Source organism: Gadus chalcogrammus, chromosome 20, assembly GCF_026213295.1.
Source record: "Gadus chalcogrammus isolate NIFS_2021 chromosome 20, NIFS_Gcha_1.0, whole genome shotgun sequence".
In the NCBI taxonomy this organism is placed as follows: domain Eukaryota; kingdom Metazoa; phylum Chordata; class Actinopteri; order Gadiformes; family Gadidae; genus Gadus; species Gadus chalcogrammus.
Genome location: NC_079431.1, coordinates 4,071,934 through 4,096,933, shown reverse-complemented (window position 1 = coordinate 4,096,933; position 25,000 = coordinate 4,071,934). Strand labels below are relative to the sequence as shown.

The 25,000-nt window shown below is 48.0% G+C and overlaps 1 protein-coding gene across 5 annotated transcripts in view; it reads left to right on the top strand.

Moving 5' to 3' along the window:
- The window catches only part of stxbp5l (syntaxin binding protein 5L), a 124,529-nt gene that overhangs the window by 45,969 nt on the left and 53,560 nt on the right, over window positions 1-25,000 (top strand). For all 5 annotated transcript variants that reach the window (XM_056579798.1, XM_056579796.1, XM_056579797.1 and 2 more), the window contains exons 3-6: window positions 4,158-4,239; window positions 11,372-11,472; window positions 16,235-16,369; window positions 24,622-24,685. In XM_056579798.1, coding sequence (XP_056435773.1) covers window positions 4,158-4,239; window positions 11,372-11,472; window positions 16,235-16,369; window positions 24,622-24,685 — 382 coding nt within the window. The remainder of the gene's footprint in view (window positions 1-4,157; window positions 4,240-11,371; window positions 11,473-16,234; window positions 16,370-24,621; window positions 24,686-25,000) is intronic.

The following is a 25,000-nucleotide window of genomic DNA, read 5'->3' as shown; positions in this document are numbered from 1 at the left end:
CTTTACAGAATGTAATGAAGAGGCCTCAGAGTGAATAGCCATGCTGTGCTATAAGTATGTAGCACCGTGGGCCAGTGTCGCCTGCCAAAACGTGGAGCGCGAAGTGTTCCTCCATAGATGTGCCGCACTTCAAAGGCAGGGCACGCATCCGACAGGATCTAGAGGAGCAAGGAGGGGAAGGGCTGTGAGATCCCGGGTTAAGGTGTTCGCTGCGGTGATTGAATGAGTCCCGTTACCGGTGTCGGGAAGCTAGGAGTGTGTTTTGTTGTGTTGTTTTGTGTGCGCACTCTTGATTCATGGCGGTGTAGAATGTCACAGGAGAGAACAGCCTTCAACTCTACGCACAAGACTGTGTGTCCTCCTCGTCGGAATTTCGAGTAAATATTACATACAAAAAAAATGACAAGAACCAAAACGTCTGCTGTCATAACATCTGTGGTCTTATGTTGTTCAGATAGGCGGGAAAGCAGGAACCAGGGTACATCTGTTGTGCTGGTTGAGGAGGATGAACGGGTTTGTAAACAGACAAACACTCGCACGCAAATACCATGTATTTCATTCCTATTATTTTCCCTCTCTCGCTCTGCCTGCCTCTTAGGTGGTTAAATCGATTTGAGCGAGCAGGAGATGAAGTGAGAGAGGGAGAGGAGGAACGAGAGAGACAGTTGGAGAGAGGGAGAGAGAGAGAGTGCATGAGTGAGGCAATGGAACAGGACTAGAATGAAAGGATGGAGGGAGGGCAGGCAAGTAGGCGCAGGAGGAGGTACAAAAAAATCAATCTGATGATTCCCATCTGATGGTCTATTTAAAAACAGTCCTGCTTGTGTTTGTTTTGCTGAAAAACAGAGAGGAAGAGAATACCGGTTTTTGTGTTGGTGGCTTGCAGTGAGGCCTTGGGGGGGGGGGGTCCATGACCTTTCAGCGCATCTGTCCTGCTGATGCCCACTGGCACAATAACAGGACCTGGAATGTGTCCTTAATGGCTCAATAAACGTACAAATGAGCCGGCTAGTACATCTCTCCCCATTATATGACTTCAACAATTGGCGCTTATCATTATAACTGCTGCAGGTGCTTCCTTTCTCTTCTTTTCTGTTCCGAAACGATTTGCTCACAAACGTTCCCACCTGCATGGATCCAGGTGGTTTTCTGAACGTGGGCCCGTTTAGGCCTGTAGCACAGATCTTCTGTGCGTTGGAAATACAAGCAGGCAAGTGGGTCTTGTTGAAAACCAAATGAAGACACTCTTTATGGCTACCTTTGGGGGAAATGCATACCGTCTCAAACATCCCACTTCAAACTGCATTTATCATCCATGTTGTATTATCTGTATACCTTTCTGATGAATTCTACCAATCTAAAGAATTGCTTGAACATGAGGAAGCTTCTCATGTAGCTACGCACACAAGCACACCAAATGCTCCATTTGGTTTGAAGCATTTTGTAATACCTGTGTGCTGTGCCTCTGATACCAGTTCACCCCCCACAGAACCAGAGCTGTGTGCATGTGTGTGTGCACTTGTGTGTGTGTGTGTGTGTGTGCACGTTCGATGTGTGCATGTGCGTGCTTTCGTTGTGTACATGTGTGCATGTGTGTGCCTGTGTGTGTGAGTGTACACCTGTATGTGCCTGTGTGTGTGTGTGTGTGTGTGTGTGTGTGTGTGTGTGTGTGTGTGTGTGTGTGTGTGTGTGTGTGTGTGTGTGTGTGTGTGTGTGTGTGTGTGTGTGTGTGTGTGTGTGTGTGTGTGTGCTTGTGTTCCCACCTAAACCTCCAGCACCAGAATATTCCCTCAAGCTGCCCGATGTGCTCGGGCAGCCAGAGGCATCGCCTTGGCTGGGATGAGCTTTGCAAATCCAACCAGATCACTCAGTCTGTCCGTCTGTCTGTCTGTGTGTGTGTGTGTGTGTGTGGGGGGGGGGGGGGGGTCCTCTCTCTCTCAGACAGAGCTTCAGCAGCACCCTAAGGGGGCTTGGCCTCAGACAGACTGAGGAGTACAACTCAGGAGTCCTTCTGAATGATGGGTAACACATTAAACCGCCCTACTCACAACGCCTAACAGTCGTACACAGTAAGCGACAGACCCTGGGCCGAGTCATTGTCTATGTTCCACTGTCAGTGCATGACTTTGGCGCCACCAGGGTCAATAGTTCGATTCCCACTGGGGCCACTCGTGCTTCCAAAGCATCCACTCACATGATTGCCCACCAAACGGAAGTCCTATTTATTAAGACAGGTGAAGCCATTAGTATTGGATGTGGGGTAGCATATGTCACCAGTGATACCCAAAGTAGACATGCCGCTTACGCTGTTGTGTCGCTGGACCGAGCGGTTGTCACAAGCACCCAAAGTGGTGGATTGAGGTGCGATCGTGTTTTCCTCCACCCCTGTCAAAACCCGACTCAGATCTTCATGAACGACGACATGAAATGGCAATTTTTTCGCCTCATCACATTGTTGTGTTTGGCCATTTCGCAATTTGTGCGGGCATGTATCCTATTCCAATCAACGACCAATATGATCATATGTTCAGGGAGAACTTCCGCTATCGCAAATCAAAGGCAGAAGATCAATGCGCATGCTTTAGTCCTGCCGGGATGTCCTTACGGCCTTGGAAATGCATTGTATAGTGTCCCGGTATTATTTTACCTGTCATACATAACAGTTCAGTACAAAAGTCAGACCGTTTTACAATGCTATGGACTGAAGACCACTCTTACATAGTAAGGGTTCAATGTGTCCAAAAAGGAGTTGCACTACCACTCTGACATAGTGATGTTTCAATGTGTCAAAAATGAGTTGTACTACCACCCTGTCGTAGTAATCCTTCAATGTGTCCAAAATGGGTTTTCCCTCTGCTGCCAACAGCTATCTCTGTCCAACTTTAGCATTTGGAAAAACGTCAGAAACCCCTCTTTGTACGCGGACCAGGAACTCCAATGCACCGATGTAACTGCGGGCCATTGTGTTCAGGTGAACACATGCGTTAGCGCTGCGCCAATGAAACCGGTAATTGAATGTTGGCCTCATTGGACAGATTCAAACACAAACTCTACCAGTCGCATCCGTGCTCAGAATAGATGGTACCCCTCCCCAGCTGCGTCTGGCTCCTCGTCACCCTCGGGTGAAGCCTCTCTACCTGAGCTGTGTCCAAGTACCGTCGAATGAGGTAGAATCCAACTACCACACAGTCCCCTCTGGTCGGAGATGAGAAAACTAGGATTATTTCTGGATTTTATTCCCTGCAATTGAGTCCACTGTTACGTAATTGTTGACGCATTCGCATTTCTTGATTATACTTAATTATATACGGATAGACTATACATGTTTGTATTTCAGTATATGTGTGACATTGCAGCATCATTCTCTCCATCTTACCCCTCCCAGCTCTCGTTGAAACTTCAGTCCTTGACTATGGCTAACTTGGCTCAACAGTACTCCGTTTTAGAAGCACCCCACTGTTCAAACTAAACCCAAAGGTTCATGCTGCTGGTTCAATTCCCATAGGTTAAATTTGAAGCAGCAGACCGTCGAAACAGAAAACAGAAAGTCTTTGTTGTGTAGTATCTGGTGCTGTGGTTCTCTCCTGCTGGTTCTTCTGCTCTTTGCTCCCCGATCGTACAGCTCATTGGGCCGAAGGGTGATTGTTAATTGCGAGAGAGAGAGAGAGAGAGAGAGAGAGAGAGAGAGAGAGAGAGAGAGAGAGAGAGAGAGAGAGAGAGAGAGAGAGAGAGAGAGAGAGAGAGAGAGAGAGAGAGAGGTGAAGAGGAGAGAGGAGAGAGAGAAAGAGAAAGAGAAAGAGAAAGAGAGAGAGAGAGAGAGAGATAGAGAGAGAGAGAGAGAGAGAGAGAGAGAGAGAGAGAGAGAGCGCTTTCGCTGTGATGTGCAGAGAGTGTGTATATAGTGGAGCATAGTATACAGGCCAATGGGGCATGTAAGAAAGGGCTGAGAAACAGCATCATTGCAGGCATGTCAAGTGTTTGCCTTTATGTGACTCTTGATTTAAAGAGGGAGGCCTTCTTATGAAAGGCAAGGTGTAACCCTAACCCCTGTAGTTGTTCATCTGAGATCGCCTGTAATGCTCGTGTTTTGTTGTTGTTGTGGTTTCGTGGTCGTCTGGTCTTGTTGCTGTGCCATATTTCCTTGACTCCGTCATCAGACTGGGACGGCCTGGGGTCGACTGCTACTGTCACCATGAGACCACAGCCGCCGTTCTCCAGCTTCAGTTCCTCATCAACGAGGTAAGATGGGTTCCCCTCAACTGTTTTCTTTTCCTGTGGTGGTTTGATGTGATCTTGAGACCCGCGTGAAATTCATCTTTCCATCAACTCGTCACTCCGCCCAAACCAGACTGAACACATGATAGAAACACGAATAAAGATGTAATAAGTTACAGATATGACGTTCCATCTGTTCCATCATCTTTTCGAGGCCATCCTCCGACACATACACACACAGTAGCCACAAGCGCACCCACACAATGACACACACAAACACACACACAGTAGGCAAACGCACACACACACACACCGACTCACAGACTCATACGCACACAGTAGCCACAAGCGCAAACACAACGACACACACACACACACACACAAAACCAAATCACTCACACACACGCTGAATCCAAAAAGAAACCAAGGTCTTTCCGCAGACCTGGACGCTGTGTCTCTGTCAGTCTTTTGTGTGTCTGTGTGCGCGCGGTGCTCTGGAGGGAGCAGCTTGTGCCCCCCAGCATGCAGCCCGGTTCTGCAGCCCAGCCCACCTGCGGCTCCCTGCCCCCCCCCCCCCTACAGAGGCCCTCTGACTCCCCACCCGGGGGGGGGAAAAAAGGGCACTTGAGTCTCCTTGCGGCGAGCAGAGCGCTTTGGACCGTGCAGACAGAACTCAATTGAAGGAGCCCCAACAGAGAGCCCAGAAAGACACCGACCAGAGCTGTGTGCTCTGTGTTCTCCCCCTCCCTCTCCCCCTCCCTCTCCCCCTCCCCCCCCCCTCCCTCTCCCCCTCCCCCCCCCCCTCCCTCTCCCCCTCCCTCTCCCTCTCCCTCTCCCTCTCCCCCTCCCTCTCCCTCTCCCTCTCCCTCTCTTGGCCTTTCGGCTGCCCCATTTTGTCTCTCTTCATCCTAGCAACGGGTTTACTTTTGCAATCTCTCAGGACTTCTTTGTAGTGTGTCTGCAGCAAATGGAAGTGTGTGTTTGACTCTGTGTGTGTATCTCTGTGTGTCTGTCTGTGTGTTTGGCTACTGTTTTTTTTGTTTTTTTGTGTGTATCTATGTGTGTGTCTGTGTGTCTCTGTCTGTGTGTGTGTGGCTACTGTGTGTGTGTGTTTGTCTGTGTGTGTGTGTGTGTGTGTGTGTGTGGCTACTGTTTGTGTGAGTTTGTCTGTGTGTCTGTCTGTGTGTGTCTGTCTGTGTGTGTGTTTCTACTGTGTGTGTGTGTGTGTTTGTCTGTTTGTCGTGTGTGTGTGTGTGTGTGTGTGTGTGTGTGTGTGTGTGTGTGTGTGTGTGTGTGTGTGTGTGTGTGTATCTGTATCTGTGTGTGTATCTGTCTTTGTCTGTATGTCTGTGGCTACTGTGTGTCTGTGGCTACTGTGTGTCTGTGGCTACTGTGTGTCTGTGGCTAGTGTGTGTGTGTGGCTAGTGTGTGTGTGTGTGTGTCTGTGGCTCTGGCACACACACACCGACTCGACACGGCTCCTCCAACGAGCCTGGGTCCCTTCCCGACGACGCGGAGATGCCCGCACTGAGCAGCACCTCTCTGATCTTCAAGGCTCTCCCTTGTTTACATGCGCTGCCATGCGTCAGAGCGTGTTTCCACACATCAAACGAGAGACACACACATACACACGCACACGCACACACACACAGAAAGTGGCCCGCTGTCGCTCCCCCTCTCCTGATATCCGTCTCCTGTTGACGTTAATACGCGATGACAGCGACCTCGCCGCTCCTGGTTTTATACGGCGAGTGACTAATAATAGCGACGGCGGCTCTGTCGGCGGCGGCGGCGGCTCTGTCGGCGGCGGCGCCGGCAGCGGCGGCGACAGGGCTAATGGCCGACTTAACACGCCGCAGCGGCCTCTTGACATTCAGCCCGTCGTGAGCCGCTCCTCGAAGCCACGCAGGCAGCCCTACGTTGGGAGGGGGGGGGGGGGGGTTGTGGAGGAGAACCCCCCCCCCACCCCCCCACCTGAACCATTCCTCCGGTACAACCACCGTGCGTACACTCGATCAGAGGCGACGGAGGATTGGAAGCTACGTCAGTATCTGGATCAGAGTTCCGACGTGATTTTGTGTGTGTAGCATGGATGTGTTTCTGGTCCACTGAGCACTCACACACAGAAGAGCGTCAAGCCAGAGCCACACACACACACACACACACACACACACACACACACACACACACACACACACACACACACACACACACACACACACACAGAGAGATATATAGATGCACACACGCACATTCACATGCACACAGACATATACACACACACACACATGATTGCAAGGACACACTAAAATTCACATGTACGGACACACACACAAGCACACACTAACATGCATGCACAGAAACACACACACCCACGCACACAAATACACACACAGATAGGCATGCACGGACACGCAGGCTCACACAGTGAGTCCTAAACTCAAATCTCTGGAAAGCCATGCGTTAAGCACAGTCCTGCCATCTCTGTACCATTTCCCAAACCCAGCTTGACAGCTGGACAGCTGCAGAGGGATGACACATATCTCCTGCTTGGGGAAGTCACCGCATGGCCCCTATCTTAGCCCCCCAGGTAGCACAAGATGCTTGTCTATCGGAAGAGAAAATTACATTCTGTTGTCGCAGACAGTTGTGTGAATAGATTTGCGGGTTTGTGTTTGTTTTTTCTGCTTGGAATTCATCACGAGGCGAAGCTGAATAATGCAACAGCGAACCAAGACGGAACCCCTGTAGCAGGTGTCTGTGTGTGTGTGTGTGTGTGTGTTTGCGTGCCTGCGTTTGTGTGTGTGAACAGCACAGCGAAGGAAACGGGGGGAAGAAGAGAACGAGGGGAGGGGAGTGTGATCAAAACATCGCAGGGTCAACGTGACATATCCTCGCTCAAACGCCTCATTAACCTTTGAGGATGAACACTGTGACCTGGTTTCAAAGAAACCGGCTCACCACAGTTCTGGCCCACCGGCACATATGCTATCATTTGTTACGACCAGGCTCTGTGATCATCTCAATAACAGAGTCGGAAAATGGATTCATATATTCATTGACCGTGAAATGACGTAACCCGAAGCCTGAACAACAAGTACTGAGTGTGGAACAAGTGAAGGAGTGGAATGTGTACCGTGGGCATGTTGTGTGACAACAACACAACATCAGGCACACACACACACACACACACACACACACACACACACACACACACACACACACACACACGCCCCCAAGAGGGGAGGGGGTGAGGGAGCAGAACATGACATGACGGATGTGGTCCACCTTGTCCAGCCTGCAGGCCAGACCTATGCTGTCACTGGGAAATCACAGGGCAGCTTTGTGATGTTCAGCTCCCTGACCGGGGGCCACACATCCAAGATGACTGGTGTCAACGAGGCATCGGCCGTTGCATCACTCACTCCCCTTGCGGATCGATTACCAATAACGTGCGCGAATGCACGCGCGCGCACACTCACACACACACACACACACACACAACCTGCGCAACCATTCCCAGCCGCTGAAGGCTGATGACGTCTTCCTTGTCAGCGATGTCTCGTGGATACATCTGCCTTGTTAGCTATTGATTTTGCCGGAGCAAATCTGTTTGGAGGGAACCTATTGACCGGGCCACTGATGTGTCCAATCAAAAGGCCGCTACTCATACACAAACAGATGGATGGATGGTGTGACCCGATCAATCAATAGATTGATGGATGGAGGGAACGTTTGATGGAGAAGCTGGTGGATGGATGGATTGCTAGATGAGTGGGTCGATGAATGGATGGAAGGATGAGGATGGATTGCTGGGCAGATGATGGACAGCGTCTACATCAGACAGGTGTGTGTGTGTGTGTGTGTGTGTGTGTGTGTGTGTGTGTGTGTGTGTGTGTGTGTGTGTGTGTGTGTGTGTGTGTGTGTGTGTGTGTGTGTGTGTGTGTGTGTGTGTGTGTGTGTGTGTGTGTGTGTGAGCGAGAGCTAGACAGAATATTGAATACATGAGTAGACCGCTGAGTGTGGGAGGGTTTACAGACCCCCTGCTGATGAAATTTGAAATATTGGATGACAATTTGTTTATTTAGACTTCTTTTATGTCGGCTTTATCGCCATCAACAACGCTCAATTATTGACAAAGACAATTTCTTTGTGAAATCTAGACCGCTTCATCCAATTTCCATGGGCACAAATCACATTGCCCAATGAAAAGGCTAATTGAAAACGCCCCCCAGGCCTGAAAAAAATGTGGATGCAAATTGCCTTTGTTTTGCTATGCACATTGTCCAACGTCCATAAATACATTCACAATGCTTTCCCTTTTTATTCCAAGTAATTATTTGGTGACAGATGTTCCAGTTCATCAAACAATGGCCTTTAGTTTTTCTATGCTTTTCTATGTTTTTCTAACAAACCAGTTACTGTGACTGCAAGGACAAACTGGCAGCTGTGTGTGTTTACTCAAGTCTGAATGACTCATATCTCTGCTTGACATTGCATGTCTTCAATATTTCAGATCATAAAAATGCGTCTAACCTTAGATGGTCTAATTGCAGACTTCGTCCATTTGTAATGGCAATTGTTCTAAACACAACGTGCACATCAACCACTGAAACTTCAGCAAACATTGCAGGAACCACCATTTCACCATGTTGATTCATACAGATCATTCCTACTGCTTTAAGGTACCCTCATAATTTTTTATTAAGTCTCGTTTCACAAAGTTCAGCCTTTATGTTTGAAATGTTTATGTGTTGTTCATGCCCATTTATGATGGTCAACTCCCAATCCACTTTTCATGTCACACAGTTTGATACACAGTTTTGTTCTAGCTTGACAAAGTGTCTTTGCAATATTTAATCATTAATAAATGATTGAAAGGTCAGCCTGATATCTCAGCGTCCTGAGTGAGAGAGCCGATGACGTAAGACTGTAATTTCTCTCTTTGTACCGAAAAGAAACAAGGCAACCAAGACAATAGACTTGAAGATACAGAAGAAAAGATAAGAATATTAAACATATTAAAACATACACACACACAAACACACACACACATACACACAGACACACACACACACACACACACACAGACACACACACCCACACACACACACACCGCGTAGCCTCCAGGGGTGACAAACATAATGAAAACAAAGGAGGAGAATTGGTAAGTAGGAGAAATTATATTTGTCATAGAACACTAATGGCTTTGCTGAGATCTAGGGGCCCACTTAACATCACATTCAACAGAGTCCTCCTGTGATTAAGATTGTAATCCACAACTAATTCTCCCGTGGGGCGGCCAACACACAGCGGTGCTGCTCTGGAAAACTCACCGTTAGTTTGCTAATTATAACCCCTGTCAGAACCCAGGGCCTGGCTAGCGCTTGCTGCTGGTTCCGATTTGCCGCCTGTGTTCTCTAGCGTTAGAAGACAGCACCCAAACAGCATCGGCTCACGTTATTCCCTTTTATTTTCTACAATAGTTAAGCCTTCAATACAAACCATTTCCAAACTAAATGTGGCCCGCTGTGCTAATGGCGAGAACGAACCGGGGCCCCTGAGTGCATTTATAACAAGCTGTCTACACGATCCATGCTAGGCATCCACTCCGAAGGGACTCAAAGGCCCCTTTTCATTTCCTGATATGCAGACAGTCTGCCAATGGGAAGCCGGGTAGGAAGGCAGTGCTCGTGTTCTGTTGAGTCACGGTACCCTCAACTCAGACATCATTGTTTGACAGGCAGCGGGGGGGGGGGCCCAGATAAGTGAATTAGCAGGGCCCTCTAAGTCTGAGTGACAGCCCATTCCTCTTCCTCTCAATGTTGACGCATGCATTTTTTTTTGTGGGGGGACCGTGGCCTGAGCCATTGATAATATTGCTGATACCATCGAGTAGGGGACGGGCTGTTGAATTAAACATGACTCAACTGCCAATTCTGCCCTCACCACGCTCCAATAACTGATGACGCAAACACTGTGTGTGTCTCTTGGGACGGCATTTCTCTGCCGTGTGTCAATACACACAGCTGCCCACACACAGACACACACGCACGCACGCAGGCAGACGGACACACAGACACACAGACACACACACACACACACACACACACACACACACACACACACACACACACACACACACACACACACACACACACACACACAATCTCACTCACACACACACATACACACACGCGCACAATCTCACACGCACACACACTCTGCACATATCCCTTGCAACCAGTGGTAGGGCTGCTAATTAGATTTATCAGCCTATCTGCAGATATCGCACCAACCTTTGCTGTGTGTGTGTGTGTGAGATTGTGTGTGCATGTGTGTGTGTTTGTGTGTGTGCGTGTGTGTGCACGCCTTCGTGCGTGCGACTGCAAACAGACAACAGACCCCTCACTCCTAACAGCAACACGTTTCCCTCACCCTTCTAATGATCACAAACGGAGGGAAGCAGCCCCCATCTCTCTTCCCGTCTGTCGCCCTCAGCGGGGGCTGTAGGCGTGGCTCTTCCGGTCCATTTGCAGATCTCGCCATTCAAACGTCATTAGTGCTTATTACCAGTCCTCTGGGTGGCGGCATCCAAGCTGTGCTGATCGCTCAGTATTGATCAGTGACAGTTTCCCACCGTCTCCCCTCCATGAACCCCCCGTTTTAAATCCTGTACTCGGCGACGTTAGCGTCGGGGTGTCGCAGCAAAACTCCTATCGACTTTTTTTTATCCGCGCGAGAGAGAGTCGGGGATGATCCGATTATCATATTCTTGGGAGTTTATGCGGTGCTACACTGTTTTATATTAGTGCTGGAGGGGGGAGCGCCATCTGTTTGATGAATATGTGAATATAATGGGCAGTATTAACAAACGGTTTTGCATTATGAACAGGAAAGAGGCGGAAGACGAGCAATTAGGTTCGACAATTAGGGAGAACATCAGCGGCGCGGCACTCAGTGGCTCAGCGGATGAGAGGGAAATGTTCCAACGCTCTGAAACAGAAAGGCATTAGGGACGTCACGAGGTGACACGCACGATCTACCATTGTGATGCAGATCCCCCAGTGCTCCCAGTATTTCTTTCCTTTCGACTGGGAAACAAAAATGAAAAACGAATGAAAAAAACGTTTTTGTTTGTTCCCTCGGCCTGCAGGGGGCGCTGGTCACGGCGTGCGCCGACGACACGCTACACCTGTGGAACCTGCGGCAAAGACGACCCGCCATCCTGCACTCGCTCAAGTTCAACAGGGAGAGGTAAACCCCGGTTGTGTGTGTGTGTGTGTGTGTGTGTGTGTGTGTGTGTGTGTGTGTGTGTGTGTGTGTGTGTGTGTGTGTGTGTGTGTGTGTGTGTGTGTGTGTGTGTGTGTGTGTGTGTGTGTTTGTGGTGATAGATGATTCGCAGACATATTCATATTCCTCACTGTTCTTATAGACCTGTTACCTCTTTCACTGACTGCTCCGCATCTATTGGGTCAAATGCGTTCTCCTCTTTCCCCCGATCCCTTCATTGTATCGTTCCAGTTCCACATGTGTTATTTAAACTGAAATACATTGTGTCCGTCTCTATTGTGGAAGCAAATAGGGTCTGTATCACAGAACTGAAGCTGCATGGCTCCAGTAACTTTATGCATTGTTTTTCCAAAGTTTGGTTCATTCAAATGTTTTGTGGATTACTTTGCTGACCAAAATATAGTCAAATATCGTGGGTGAAGGAAAATGGATGCCAAAGATGCGACCAGTAGTTGTTGGGAGGAGGGGAGGATGGGGGGAAACAGAAATTGATCTGTCCTGGGAGTTATTCTCCTGACACAGCTTTCAGGTGAGACCTCAGGGTTTAATGACCGAAATAGAGTCAGACGGAAATGACAACACGACACTTGCGACACAACGAGGTGAAAGGAACGATTTTTCCAAACACTATCACACGTGCGTGTTTAGAAAAATCGTTCCCTTCACCTCGTCGGCAAGTGTCTCGTTGTCATCCCCGTCTGAATCAGTTTCGATCATCGTTCGGCGAACCAGATCAAATAAAGATGCAAAAAAGAGAAAACAGTTGGGTTCAGGAAATAAATGATTTAATGTCCTCCCATGGATTTTGCACACATCCCCGACCCAGTCCCCCCCCCCCCCCCCCCCCTAAACTTCCAATGGGCTCCATAATTGCCTGGAGTGAGAAGGCGACGCTGTCATAATGGATCCCCCCCCCCCCCCTGAATCCCTGGGAGCTGAATTAAAGCGGTGTGGAGGCGGGCGGCAGCACCGTCGTGAGTCATCGCTCAGAGGGCACGGGGCGCCCCGGTGGTTAGTGCCGGGTCCCGGGTCCGGCCGTTGGCCTCCTAGCATTAGCACGCTAACACCCTGACACTCTCCGGGGAAATGTGCATGAGTCAGTGGACGCGCCGTCGATAATGGCCCTGTCAGGGACCTGTCAGAGGCCATCTGCTGCCAGCCATCCACTCTGCTTTTCCTTCTTTTCCTTCTTTTCTTTTGATAGCCCTTTCTTTCTTCTGGGTTGGAGGGTGGAACATATCACAGGCGAATATGCTCCAGTCTTAAGCGACCTTCATCTCTACCCTGCACTTAAGACGTCAGGGTATAATGTCAAACGATGAGTCCCACGTGGGTATGATGTGTTTAAGATAACACTGACCTACGCTTTCTGCAGTCGCAACAACAAACACAAGAAACTCTGGCCGGAGTTCCCGCCTCTCCAGCTCTCACTCACGTTTCAAGCGGTTCTCTTCCTGCAAATCTCAACTCCCGTGTGGGGGCTAATTCCCCTTTCCGAGGACGCACCTAGACAGGGTACCATCGCCCCTAAGGGTGAATTGCACCCGAACCCGGGCTGCAACCCGAGCCTGAGAGGCTCTGGCTCAAACAATTCCCAAAGTTGTTGTCCAAAGTAGTCACTTTAGAACCAACATGATGGGAAAGCAGGTTGAAAAATCCCCAAGTTATCCTTGAAGAGCTTTGACATTAATCCCATGCCATGTGGGAGAATCTTCTTTTGCCCACCCTGAGTGTTCCCATGACGACGGTGTACACCGAAATTAATGGATTTAACTCCAGGTCCTTGTGTTGGATGGGAAGGTCACGGTCAGTGTGGGCGATGACATTACCATCGTCTATACAGCAACATCAGTCGCTTTATAGATTTGCTGGCTGGTTGCCCATTGCATCCTTCTGCCTCTGACTGAGCCATTTGAGGGCTTTTTTTATCTCTGGTTTTATAGTCCAGCTTTGGCTTATGACTATGAGCAAATATATAGATAAAACCATTGATGCATATATTTAACGCTCGCTCGGAAATAAACATATTCATAGGTAATAAATTAATTTTCCACTGCGAAGCCGGATGGGTAAGTGGGTTGAAAGAGCGAGGGAATGAGACGTAGCTCGGCGGTTCGGCTCTCAGCCTCGACCCCGGCTCTCCACAAAGTGGCCTACGAGGTTAGCATACTAGTGTGCCCGGTCCCACCGCCACTCTCCACTGATTATCACATGCAAAAGCCATGGAGCTGAGGAGAAAATGGACTTCTAAAATAAAACGGCTCAATTGGTGTTCCACTGAATCTTCTATCACTCTATTCCGAAATCGAAACAAACCCCGAACACGCAATATGAGTGCGCCACGAAATGTAATAAAAAAAGCGTGCGTGACGCTAAGACGAGACAAGAACCTCCCTGGTAGCTAGCTAGACGTAGAACTGCCCTGTCCTGTCTTCCAGCCGGGCCTCCCAAATCCTTTTTGAATTGATCTGCTGTGTCGTTTATCTCCTGTATAATAATCCTGTCTCCCTCGCTGGGCGGCTGGAGGCAGGGGGGGCTGTTCCCCCTCCTCCCCGCATGGTAATCACCATTGACAGGAGTGAATTACGTAGCCTGTGTTGATCTCTACCCCCCCCCCCGGCGAAAGTGATTACAAACAGGACGACGGAGGCTTACGCCACCACCCAGGGCGGGCCCCAGGAAGGGTCACATCAGGGGCCAAGGAGATATACCGGTTAGCTGGAGGGAAAGCCCTGTTTGAGCTAGCCAACTAGCGGTGTATGAAAAACGCCTTGTGGCGCACTTCTGGTAGAGACTTTTTTTTTCGTTGAGGGATGGTCTGTATTGCTGCATTGCTCAGGCTGCAATCAGATTTGGTGGGGCGGGGGCGTTAGGTTAGAACTTTTGAGTGATGTTGCCTGGTGATCCGAAACTGCCAGTAACAGCTTTGGAAACTAGGTGCATCACGGTTGAGATTTGGACCGGAATCAAGTCATCACTTAGCCTCTTTGAACTCATCCATTTTACTATTCATCTTATTCAGATGACCTGCGCAATATGCCTGTAATATACCTGAGACACTTTATTTAGCTTCAGCTAAAAATATACTTTTATTTTATTTTTGTGTTCTGCTATTGGTTAGATGCATAGTTTATCTATATTTACAAAAATTATATTTAAACAGGATTTTTTGTTTATATTGCTTGTTCTATTCCATTTACTTAGATTTTTCCGGCTTTAACTGAGCAACTGTTGCATATAATGTCCTCTGGGATCAATAAAGAAACCTGTACCTGTATCACTACTATGTAACCCACTATACCACTCATCATCTAACTGAAGTTGTGTTAGGGTTTGGTTTTCAATAACAGTTTTTATGCATGATGCATGTTATACACATATTGCCAATAGACTCAAACACATACAATGACTATTCCTCACAACTTATACAGATAGTAAGTTAACCATTTACCACTTAATTAAATTAAATTCAATTGTATTTGTCTAGCCCTTAATCACAGGTACGGTCTCAAAGGGCTTGACAGGCCATGTATCTACATACATACAAGCAAATTTAATTTTTTATCATTTAGTTAATACAATATCTATGAATAGTGTCTATGGTGTTGGGATGCTTTCCGCTTAACTGTAAAGGGGGTCCAAAAAATCCAGTCGCAGTCTCCAAAACACCCTAAAACAGAAGAAAAATGTATTAGAAGAACTAGAAACATGAAGACAGCTGCTCATTCAGTGACTACACAAACATTCGGTACAATCAGAAACATTCACATAGTCAGACACAGACGCTGACACACATCCACGCATTCAGCATCAGTCCTGGCAATAGCGGCTGGTTTTCAACTGGCCTTGCTTTGAATATCTGGGCAGAGTCGGCCTCCATAATTAGCGGTGGCAGGCTGTTCCAGAGATAGGGGCGCCCGATAAGCGAGCGCTCTATTTCCTGCTGATTTCTTCTAAACCTTGGTATTGAAAGAAGTTACAGTTGCTATAGTTGCTTACTATTTAATATTTAACGAGCCCAGAAGATGGACGCAACATTGCATCATAATCTCATGTTGGAAGACCACATTTGCTAGAGCGCTATCTAGTCTCGAAGCTTTGTGGTATTAATTTCTTAATTGCTTCTGAATTCAGCCAGGATAGCGCAGCGAAACCTGACAGTCAGAAATGTCTTTTTTTAGCGAGGAGCCCAAGAGAGCATCTGTTTTGTATTTTTAACAAGACAGAATATTACAGTCAAACAATGTGCCCATTAGACCACAATTAGTCCTTAATCACCGTCATTAAAAAAGAAACTGTATAATTATGAATTATTATGGAAATGAGTGATCAGCATGTTGAAAGGAGAGAGCAGGGAATTTTTTTTTTGTGTACGTTTTTCGATTAGTTGAAAACACTAATTAGAGCAGCATGTGCATTCCACATAAACATGTATGCAATTACATGCTGGAGATGTTCGGTGATGTTTACACATAGCAGCATAATAATATTATGAGCCAAAAGTAAAGTGGTTGAACACTGTGGTGTGTGGGTTGTGTGAATGTGTTTGTATCTTTGAGGGTGACTCTATGCATTCAAAGATGATTCACTTTCGCACACTCGTCCAGTAATGACAGGTATCATTGACATCACTTCTCGAGTAACCCTATACTGCACACTGTATATCAATGGCTGCACTGTATACGTTCAACAACCTGACCGTTTCCCGCCTCTCTTTCTCTGCCAGGATCACCTTCTGCCACCTTCCGTTCCAGAGCAAGTGGTTGTACGTGGGCACGGAGAGAGGCAACACTCACATCGTCAACATCGAGTCCTTTGTCTTGTCCGGCTACGTCATCATGTGGAACAAGGCCATCGAACTGTGAGTCAGCGTCGCAGCACACTACGCTACGCACTACACTGAGGTGGGACGGGGATCCTGAGGAAGAGAAAGTGGATGCTGATGATGATTTTGGCGGGGATCAGGAGTATGCAAATGATGCTGATGATGTCGATGATAGAGTGGATGAGGAGTATCGATGGATGATGATGAGGAGGTGGAGGAGAAGGAAGAAGAGTTGGTCCATGAGGAGGATGATGAGGAAGAGGAGGATGGTGAGGGTAAGGAAGAGAAGGAGAAGGACGAGGAATATGCAGATGATGAAGATGGCATAGAAGATGAGGAGGAGTATGTAGATGCTGCAGATGATGCCTAGGAAGCAGAGGAGGCAGAGGAGGAGTATGAAGATGAAGAGGACGGCAATTACCATGATGAATCCAGACGTCAAAAGGCCTATGATTATGGTCATAATGGTTGATGATGGTACAAAGGGTCATGGATGATTGGAGTTCAGAGTTGTGGGTGCAAGTGAAAAGCTTTCTAATGAGCTCGTGTCAGTTGCCCTACTACTGTTTATACTTTTTTTAATGACTACGAAAGTGTGTGCGTGCGTGCGTTTGTTAGTTTGTGTAGATGTGTGCGTGGGTTTCTGAGCGCCTGTGTGTGTCAGTGTGAGTGTCTGGGTGTGTGTGCGTGTGTGGGTGTGTGCGCCTCTGCGTTTGTGTGATGGCTGTGTGAGCGTGTTTGTGCATGTGTGTGTGCCCACGTGCATGCGCATGTGTGTGTGTGTGTGCGTGTGTGTCAATGTGTTCATTAACCGATGTAAGTCGCTTTGGATAAAAGCGTCTGCGAAATGCCCTAATTGTAATTGTAATTGTGTGTGTGTGGGTGTGTGTGCGCGCACGTGTGTGCATGGTTGTGCGCGTGTGTGTTGGTGTGAGCGATGGAGCATGCGGGGTGGGGGGCGGGGGGGGGAGGGGGGCATTCAATCATATCAACAGGACTTGACCTGAAGGGTCAACCTGCCTCCCCCTCCTGCTCCCTTCCACCACTCCTGGTTGTTCTCAGACGCCGTCCCCTCACACGCCACCCTTCCACCGCCACTCCCCACCCCACTCCTGGTTGTTCTACCCGCTTTGCACCGCGGTCGGACTTTGCGTGCCGCGTGCGTTAGCAACACTGTGAACCGCAGCCACGCCCCGGGGGGGGGGGGGGGGAGGACCGGGCTGTGTCACGCGCTGCGGGCCCCCCGTGCCCATCGTCTCACCCTCCCACGTGGCGTCGTCCCCGGTGTTAGCCTGACAAGTGGCTTCCTCCAGCAGCCTGTCACTCAGCAGTGGTTCGCCAGTCACTCACCAGTCATTGTCAGGCGTCTACAGTGTTGCTCTCGCGAGCTCAGCCAGAGAGCACTAATGCGCGTGGGTGTGTTTGTGTTGGTGTGCGACGTGCGTGTATATGGACGTGGGAGAGTGTGTGTGTGTGTGTGCACGTGTGCGTGCGCACATGGGTGTGGAAGTGTGTATTTGTGTGTGTGGTGGGTTAGAGTGGGCAGGCAGACCGTCAGCCAATGAGGACCGAGGAAATGTAAGACCCAAAGACCCCTTTGTTTTCCTCTCTTGGTTCTTTCCTTTCCGGGCGCGTCACATGTTGATATGGACGCGTGCGTTGGCGGTCTGTTCATGCGCTGCGCTGCACTCCTCCATCAGAGACGCACCGCAGCGAGTTCTCAGGCTGTCTGAGGCTGAGTCATGGCTGATGAACAGCACCAGCAGGGAGGGCTTCCTGTTGGACAGGGGTCCCATGTTCTCTGGACATGAATAGGGATGAGGACCGGGCTCTCTTGTGGAACATAGATTTGCGCACAGGGTGAAACACGCCTTCTTCCTGTCTTTCGAACAGAAAGAAAATGAAAGTGACTGAGTGTGTGTGTCTGTCTGTCTGTCTGTCTGTCTGTCTGTCTGTCTGTCTGTCTGTCTGTCTGTCTGCGCGTGCGTGCGTGCGTGTGTGCGTGCGTGCGTGTGTGTGCGTGCGTGCGTGCGTGCGTGTGTGTGTGTGTGCGTGAGTGTGTAAGCTTTTGTCAGTTGCTCCTACCGCTGTTTCTACTTTTTTTTAATGACTACAAAAGTGTGTGCGTGCATTTGTGTGTCTGTTTGTGTGCCCTCATGAGACCACTTCTGTATTTGCAAAGCAGATCCAAGTTTTGTTTTTCTCATTGAAGATTGGTGCATGCAACATAGAAATAATAACATATTTACCAACATTTGAAAACATGGCCCAGGAAATGATCAAAATACCCTGAAACTTATTACATGGATGCATAAAAAAGCCCTTGTTAAAACAAGTTTCTTTCCTACCATAGTTTGTGTGCGTGCGTGTTTGTGTGCGTGTGTGCCTGTGTGCGTGCATCTGTCTACCTGTGTGTCAAATGTCTGCATGAGTGAGTGCATGTGTCCCACGTCGTCAAGGTTTGTTTGGTGACTTTTTCTAATGGAGGCTTTTATTCAATAAGTGAGGGGAGCTGAGTCTGAAATGATGTGGGCTTCTGTATAAAAAAGAACGATGGGTCCTTGTAGCGCCACTACAGGGCCCGCCGGAGCTGAAGTGGATTTGCACAGGAGTGCCTGCTTTGCATTTCAATTCAAACAGGCAGGGAAACAGAACACTCAGGGACCTAGCCTTGACGAGGAGCCGTCTGCGGCTAGAGACTCTGCGCGTGTGTACGCCGCCGCGAGCTACGTGACCAGCCAAGTTAGCCGGTCCATTTATTGCTACTTTCTGAAGCAGCGATTCGAAGATTTACGACGGTAATGTATAAAATGTGATATCCCTGAAGTGGTTTTAGTTTAACATTTTACATAAAATCCATTAGTCCTGCTCCCCTCTCAACAACACACCGAACATATTAAACATAATCGTCATATTCCAAACATATAATTGCTTATGAATTTAAAGCTATCTATAGTTTTCATTGCCTTATTTTCACTGCCTTGCACGGCTAATGTCGTGTGCTCAATATAAATAGCCCTTTATCCCAGAGTCATGCTGGGAGTAGGTCGTTTTTGGGGTCATTTTGCCTTGGATAATCTGTGCCCTCCACCTAATGACCAATTCTGCAACATCATTGGTTATTTCAACTGAAGCATCAAATCTGGCCCCTGGTTCATCTGAAAGTGTCTGGAATACAATAATAAAAAAAATCAAAGTAATAATTTCAGGACACAATGTAACATTTGTCTCTTGGTCTCTCTGTGTTATTCGTGACCTGCTACGTTTAACATTTACTGCAATTTATTTAATTTATACGCTAAACAATCTTGCCGCCCCCACTTTAAATCCGCCATTAGAGGGTTCTTGTGTACACTTTGGCCCTTGAAACTGTCGCAGGCTGTGATTTCACCTGAATCCAAACAAATCAACATGTTCCCATCGCAAAGCAGTCTCTTCATCTGCGGAGCTAGACTGAATCAACGTCCAGGTAGACGCCACCTGCTGCCTTGGCTTCGACAAGCTAGTTTGATACGTTGATGAAAATATATACTACTATATACGCCAACATCAGAGGGCAGTACCTAAAAAGTAAACAAAAAAACGTTATATTCCAGACTTCAAATACTATTAAATTGAGATGGCGGTATCAGTGAGGTGCAGGTGAAGGTAAATACATTCATAATATTTCCACATCAAAAAGGAAACAGGATTTAGCATTCAGTATGACAGTGTTTGTCTGAGTTGACTTTATTTGTAGCCTAAGGGAATGAGGAGGGATGACAGATCTCTCTCTCTCTCGCTCTCTCCCTCTCTCTCTCTCTCTCTCTCTCTCTCTCTCTCTCTCTCTCTCTCTCTCTCTCTCTCTCTCATCTCTCTCTCGCTCTCTCCCTCTCTCTCTCTCTCTCTCTCTCTCTCTCTCTCTCTCTCTCTCTCTCTCGCTCTCTCTCTCTCTCTCTCTCTCGCTCTCTCTCTCTCTCTCTCTCTCTCTCTCTCGCTCTCTCTCTCTCTCTCTCTCGCTCGCTCTCTCTCTCTCTCTCTCTCTCTCTCTCTCTCGCTCTCTCTCTCTCTCTCTCTCTCTCTCTCTCTCGCTCTCGCTCTCGCTCTCTCTCTCTCTCTCTCTCTCTCTCGCTCTCGCTCTCGCTCTCGCTCTCTCTCTCTCTCTCTCTCTCTCTCTCTCTCTCCATCTGTCGTCCCTCTCTTTCTCTCTCTAGTCATACATCCTCAGATCAAAAAAATAAAAATAAAAATCTTCAATGCCACTTTAATCTGATATTATTGAAGCCCGAGTCTGAATGATACAAAGGTTATTGCCCATAAATGAAAGAAAGACTTTGTTGGCTCAGTCTCCCAGCTTGCTTCAAAGACACATATCTCTTCCTCCTCCCGGGTCCCTCAACAAACCAATTTATACTCTGTCTTCCTCTCTAGTACTTGGAACTGTGCATTTGCTCATAACATTCTTTGTTTGTTATTCCCCTGGTATATGCCCTGGTATCGATATTCCTCTGAACTCTACTACCCATAATGCCCCTGACTGGTCCTATCCCCCCTTGACCATCCACACAGTCGATCACTGCCTGTTTCAGTGTAGTGTTACAACTCATTGAAGGCTACACGCTTGTACCAACCAGACCGCTTCCCTGAAGCAACCTGAAGAGCCCAACCCTAAGAGTTTGTTGAAAAGGTGCAGGAAGCAGAAACACTTTAGCGATGCAGTCTTTAGCGATGCAGTCCAGCGTAGGGCCAGCTCTCTCCGGCTATAGCAGACGGTCAGATCAGGGCTGTAACGTAGCCAAATTGTTTAATACCTTCCGAGCGTAATACAATTAGATTACAATGTCATATTCTTCCTAATCAGTTTTTACAGTCTATTTCCTTTGCAAAGAGCCATACGCGAGATCCTGCATCCCATCTGCTTAATTAAAAATATCAAATAAAATATTTTATATAAAATGTTGTAAAATCAAAACTAATTCTCACACCTTTCTAAACAGCAACAAATCGCTCTCGACTACCCGCTACCCCGCACTGGTCCCTCCGGGTGTCTAACGTAGCGTTTCCTGGTCCTAATAATTAGCCTGTTCGTTTCTCATTAAGCGCCGGCTGATCAGGTTAATGGCCGCACCCCAACGAGGTCCACAGGCTCAGTGGGACGGAAGGACGAGCACATGCTGCCCTGTGTGTGTGTGTGTGTGTGTGTGTGTGTGTGTGTGTGTGTGTGTGTGTGTGTGTGTGTGTGTGTGTGTGTGTGTGTGTGTGTGTGTGTGTGTGTGTGTGTGTGTGTGTGTGTGTGTGTGTGGGGGCCGGGTGTGTGTGTGTGTGTCGGTGTGTGTGTGTGTGTGTGTGTGTGTGTGTCTGTCTGTGTGGGTGTGTGTGTGTGTCGGTGTGTGTGTGTGTCTGTCTGTCTGGCTGGCTGTCTGTCCATCTGTCTTTCTGTCTGTGTGTGTGTGTCTGTGTGTGGGTCGGTGTCGTGTGTCTATCTGTGTGTGTGTGTGTGTGTGTGTGTGTGTGTGTGTGTGTGTGTGTGTGTGTGTGTGTGTGTGTGTGTGTGTGTGTGTGTGTGTGTGTGTGTGTGTGTGTGTGTGTGTGTGTGTGTGAATGCTTCGGCGTGTGCTTGCATGTGAGTGCATGGGTGTGTGTGTGTGTGTGGGTCGGTGTCGGTGTGTGTGTGTATCTGTGTGTGTGTGTGTGTGTGTGTGTGTGTGTGTGTGTGTGTGTGTGTGTGTGTGTGTGTGTGTGAATACTTCGGCGTGTGCTTGCATGTGAGTGTGTGTGTGTGTGTGTGTGTGTGTGTGTGTGTGTGTTTTTGCTTCTGCATGTCTGTGCGTGTGTGTGAGTGTTTATGTGCGTCGCCTTGTGCTTACATGGAAGTGTGTTTGCGTGGGTTTGTTTGTGTCTCTTAAAGGATGAACAGTAGACAGTAGAGTATCGGTTCCTATGGTGATTGATGAACTAGTTTTATGGCTGTTAAGCCAGCGGACAGGGGATGGCCATCATAAAATATGTGTGTGTGCAGCTGTGTCTGAAGCCATTTGTGCGTGTCTGTTTGTTTGTGTGTGTGTGCGTGTGTTTGTGTGTGTGTGTGTGTGTGTGTGTTTGTGTGTGTGTGTGTGTTTGTGTGTGTGTGTGTACTGTATATATGTTTTGATGCAGAAAATGTATCTCAGCAGTGCTTGCTTGTCTGTGTATTTTTGCCCGCCATACTGACCAGACCTTAACAACTAGTTCATGGGTACTCCCTTGGCTCACCTGTGGACCAGTGGACCTGTTTACAGCTGATCAAGCCAACTGGCTGCTGGTGCCTGGAGCTAACAGGGAGCCCAGCGGTCCCCACTGGCTGGCTGGCGATGGCTGGCTGACAGTCTGAAACCTTAGTGGGGATTTGGAATGAAAGGCAGCCTGACGGCCCGGCCTCTTGCCCTGTACACTGGCCGGGGCGGCCAGAGCAGTATAGATCTGAGGATCACACACACACATGCACACACGCCTGCGCACGCACACACACACACACACGCACGCACGCACGCACACACGCACGCACGCACGCGCACACACACGCACGCACGTGTGCATGCACACACGCACAAAGTGCTGCGGACGCATCTGCGCACACACACATTTTACGATCATCCATCTCCTGTCAGCTGGCTTAACTGTCATAAAACAAGTTCATCAATCGCCATAGTAACCATTCCCAATACCCTGCCTGCTCTACTCATCCTTTAAGATACACAGACACGCGCACACACAGACACACAGACACACAGACACATAGACACACGCACATGCATACAGACCTCTATCTCTTTAATCTGCTCTTCTTGGCTAGTCATGTTGCCCTATGGGCAAGTGGTTGCCATGGTACCATGGAGTGTTTGTGTCTGTGTGTCTGTGTGTCTGTGTGTCTGCGTGTCTGAATGTACCAATATTGACTAGAATCAAGAAGCCTACATATTTTTGGGTTTTGAATTAGTTTTGTTTTACGTGTATGTTTATGTGTTTATGTGTATATGTAGAATGAGACACACACACACACACACACACACACACACATATATCACACAAGTGTGTGTGATATATTTTAATAATTAGCCTGCTAACAGCAATTCAGACTTTGTCCTCCAGAACCATGCAGTCAATACCTTTTCCGGGAACATGGCGCCTTTTATGAATCCAGCGTTCTAACTCAATAAAAGTCCACATAGATCAGCATTCAGGGCTGGTCCTGAACACCGGCCACAAAGCAAACCCCCGCCTGCGCTTCTCCTATTCAGGGCGGTGTAGCTCGGGCTCAGAGCGATCAAGGCCTGAATCTCGCTGGTGGAAGGGAAGTGCATTTCGGCTCACCTTTCTGAGCCAAGGAAAACTTTCCGCACAGTCAATAACGGTTCGCTAAGTGGTTTTGTTTTTTGTCATCCTCCCCAACAAAAAGAAAGTCCTTTCGTTGTTAATAGAATCCTTTTTTTGTGGCTGATGTGTGCAAGCCCTCTTCCATTGAATGTAATTTTGTTATAACACATCTCCGGAGTTACAAAACATTTATTTATTTCGTATTAATGTGACCCTTGGCGAAACCTTGATATTTGAAATTTTGAGCATAATGTTTTCCTTTTTTTTGGCTGTTTCTGCCCAACTTTTAGGGGAGGATTGACAAGGGCATTTAGAAAGAGCATGTGGCGTCAATTTTTTTTGTGTATGTAAGATGTGTACATGATGCAGCAATAAATGTTGGCTTTACGTCCTCGTAATTCCCTAATTGTGATAGCATTCTGTATGTTCAGCTCTCGTTTCATTTTTGTATGTTTTAATTAGTGGATAATCACGTGTAAATAATAATCCCAAACCCACCATGTTGCACTGCCGTGTTTCTAAAGTAACACAGACTCAGCTCTAGAGAGGACGTGTGTTCGATTAACAAACATGATCGCTTTTTTACTTTTAAGCTATGACCTATAATGTTACAGACTAATAACTAAATACAATTTATAAATCTATTGGGGGGGGGGGGGGCTAGTATGCCCCTCAAACCTTCACACTGCAGCTTTAATTTACGAAATTAATTGGATTAGCGACTGGTTTGTGATTCAGAACAGAATGTCTTTGATTGACATCTCTCTCTCTCTCTCTCTCTCGCTCTCTCTCTCTCTCTCTCTCTCTCTCTCTCTCTCTCTCTCTCTCTCTCCCTCTCCCTCTCCCTCTCTCTCTCTCTCTCTCTCTCTCTCTCTCTCTCTCTCTCTCTCTCTCTCTCTCTCTCTCTCTCTCTCTCTCTCCCCCTCTCTCTCCCCCTCTCTCTCTCTCTCTCCCAGATGTACTAAAACACACCCGGGCCCGGTGGTCCATCTGAGCGACAGCCCCAAGGACGAAGGAAAGGTGGGTTTGCCAGACGAAAACCATCATTTGTATCACACCCCAACAACTGTCTGCCCTTCTGCTCGCCCGCCCTTCTGCCTGACGTCACCCTGTCTCGCCGTTGTAACCCCCCCCCCCCCCCCCCCCCCCCCCCCCCCCGTTTTGTTTTTCCTCACTCTCCCCCATTTTGCATCCATTATTTTCGGTCTTATCAGATACAATTCCCCTCTATTGGTCCGTTGGTTTCTGTGTGAGTGGTGCAGCCCCTCCTCTTCACTTCCACTCCACTGGAAGTGTGTGTGGTTTTGTTTTGTGTGTGTGTGTGTGTGTGTGTGT